Source organism: Ammodytes marinus, assembly GCF_949987685.1.
Source record: "Ammodytes marinus genome assembly, contig: scaffold_540, whole genome shotgun sequence".
In the NCBI taxonomy this organism is placed as follows: Eukaryota; Metazoa; Chordata; class Actinopteri; order Uranoscopiformes; family Ammodytidae; genus Ammodytes; species Ammodytes marinus.
Genome location: NW_027648352.1, coordinates 10,001 through 12,500, shown reverse-complemented (window position 1 = coordinate 12,500; position 2,500 = coordinate 10,001). Strand labels below are relative to the sequence as shown.

The 2,500-nt window shown below is 43.3% G+C and overlaps 1 protein-coding gene across 1 annotated transcript in view; it reads right to left on the bottom strand.

Annotated features, from left to right (window-relative positions):
- Positions 1 to 2,500, bottom strand: part of LOC307270655 (echinoderm microtubule-associated protein-like 4) — a gene marked incomplete at its 3' end in the record, with an annotated part of 13,467 nt that overhangs the window by 2,422 nt on the left and 8,545 nt on the right. The window contains exons 5-7 of the mRNA XM_080054539.1: positions 2,418 to 2,500; positions 2,140 to 2,165; positions 1,910 to 1,945 (exon numbers count right to left, since the gene is read on the bottom strand). The exon at positions 2,418 to 2,500 is cut by the window's right edge and continues 40 nt beyond it. Coding sequence (XP_079910665.1) covers positions 1,910 to 1,945; positions 2,140 to 2,165; positions 2,418 to 2,500 — 145 coding nt within the window. The remainder of the gene's footprint in view (positions 1 to 1,909; positions 1,946 to 2,139; positions 2,166 to 2,417) is intronic.

Here is a 2,500-nt window from a genome sequence, read left to right as displayed (position 1 = left end):
AACAACCCTAACCCTAACCAAGCCCACTAACAACCCTAACCCAGCCCACTAACAACCCTAACCAAGCTCACTAACAACCCTAACCCTAACCCAGCCCACTAAACAACCCTAACCAAGCCCACTAACAACCCTAACCCTAACCCAGTCCACTAACAACCCTAACCAAGCCCACTAACAACCCTAACCCTAACCCAGTCCACTAACAACCCTAACCCTAACCCAGCCCACTAACAACCCTAACCAAGCCCACTAACAACCCTAACCCTAACCAAGCCCACTAACAACCCTAACCCAGCCCACTAACAACCCTAACCAAGCCCACTAACAACCCTAACCAAGCCCACTAACAACCCTAACCCAGCCCACTAACAACCCTAACCCAGCCCACTAACAACCCTAACCAAGCCCACTAACAACCCTAACCCTAACCAAGCCCACTAACAACCCTAACCCAGCCCACTAACAACCCTAACCAAGCCCACTAACAACCCTAACCCAGCCCACTAACAACCCTAACCAAGCCCACTAACAACCCTAACCCTAACCAAGCCCACTAACAACCCTAACCCAGCCCACTAACAACCCTAACCAAGCCCACTAACAACCCTAACCCAGCCCACTAACAACCCTAACCCTAACCAAGCCCACTAACAACCCTAACCCAGCCCACTAACAACCCTAACCAAGCCCACTAACAACCCTAACCCAGCCCACTAACAACCCTAACCAAGCCCACTAACAACCCTAACCAAGCCCACTAACAACCCTAACCAAGCCCACTAACAACCCTAACCCTAACCAAGCCCACTAACAACCCTAACCAAGCCCACTAACAACCCTAACCAAGCCCACTAACAACCCTAACCCTAACCAAGCCCACTAACAACCCTAACCAAGCCCACTAACAACCCTAACCAAGCCCACTAACAACCCTAACCAAGCCCACTAACAACCCTAACCCAGCCCACTAACAACCCTAACCAAGCTCACTAAACAACCCTAACCCTAACCAAGCCCACTAACAACCCTAACCCAGCCCACTAACAACCCTAACCAAGCCCACTAACAACCCTAACCAAGCCTAACCAAGTCTGTCTGTCTATCTATCTATCTATCTATCTATCTATCTATCTATCTATCTATCTATCTATCTATCTATCTATCTATCTATCTATCTATCTATCTATCTATCTATCTATCTATCTATCTATCTATCTATCTGTCTGTCTATCTATCTATCTATCTATCTATCTATCTATCTATCTATCTATCTATCCATCTATCCTTCTAACTATGTAATGTGTGGAGTTAGTTTCATGATAGTAAAGCGTCTGAAAAGAGTTAGGCATAATTAATCAATCCACATTAAAGATATTGTCACTTAACTTTGATAAACACAGACATTCAGTGTAGAGATAGATGGATAGATGGATAGATGGATAGATGGATAGATGGATAGATGGATAGATGGATAGATGGATAGATGGATAGATGGATAGATGGATAGATGGATAGATGGATAGATGGATAGATGGATAGATGGATAGATAGATAGATAGATAGATAGATGGGCTATTATGGATGAAATCTATTACATCGGATTGTGAAAATAAAAAGCCACAGAATTTCTAGCACTGAATATTTCTGCATTAAATTATGGATCTGAATTTAACTTCAACAGCTCAGGGTTCTTTAATGTTTACAAATTCACAAATTCAACTTATAAAAGTTCCATATACCAGAATTCAGCTGCAAAATTCAATGTGTAAAATTCAGTGATCAACAACCAGGGCCGAAGGAAAAGCAATCGAACCAGGATTGAAGATCAGGAGTGAGAGGTCAAGCAAGGAGAGCGAGTGTGTGTGTGCGCGTGTGTGTGTGTGTGTGTGTGTGTGTGTGTGTTACCTACCTGCTGTGCTGTTTTTCTCTCTTGTCGACATTTTTGCTGATTTGAGACAAAGACAATGACGTCACTCAACAACAAACAAACAAACATCTAAAATATTCACTGAGTCTGATACACACCATGATGATGAATGAATGAATGGGAAGGGTTGGGGGGGTACTGTGTGTGTGTGTGTGTGTGTGTGTGTGTGTGTGTGTGTGTTACATACATATTATTATGAGTCGTGTATTTACCTTGACTCACCACCGCATCTTTGTGTCTGAAAACAGAAAACAAACAAACAGTTTGAATGTTAGTGTTCTAAAGTTTGGACACAAGGTGTGTGGGGTTCTGTGTGTGTGTGTGTGTGTGTGTGTGTGTGTGTGTGTGTGCGTGACTGTCTGTGTGCGTGTGTGACTGTCTGTGTGTGTGTGTGTGTCCATATGATTTCTGTGTGTGTGTGTTTGTTTGTTTGTTTGTTTGTTTGTTTGTTTGTTTGTTTGTTTGTTTGTGTGTGTGTGTGTGTGTGTACCTCTCTGCAGTCTTCACCACCTTAGCCAGCAGTTTAGACGTTGAAGCAGCTTTCACCAGTTTGTTCCTGTTTTCCTCTGAAGA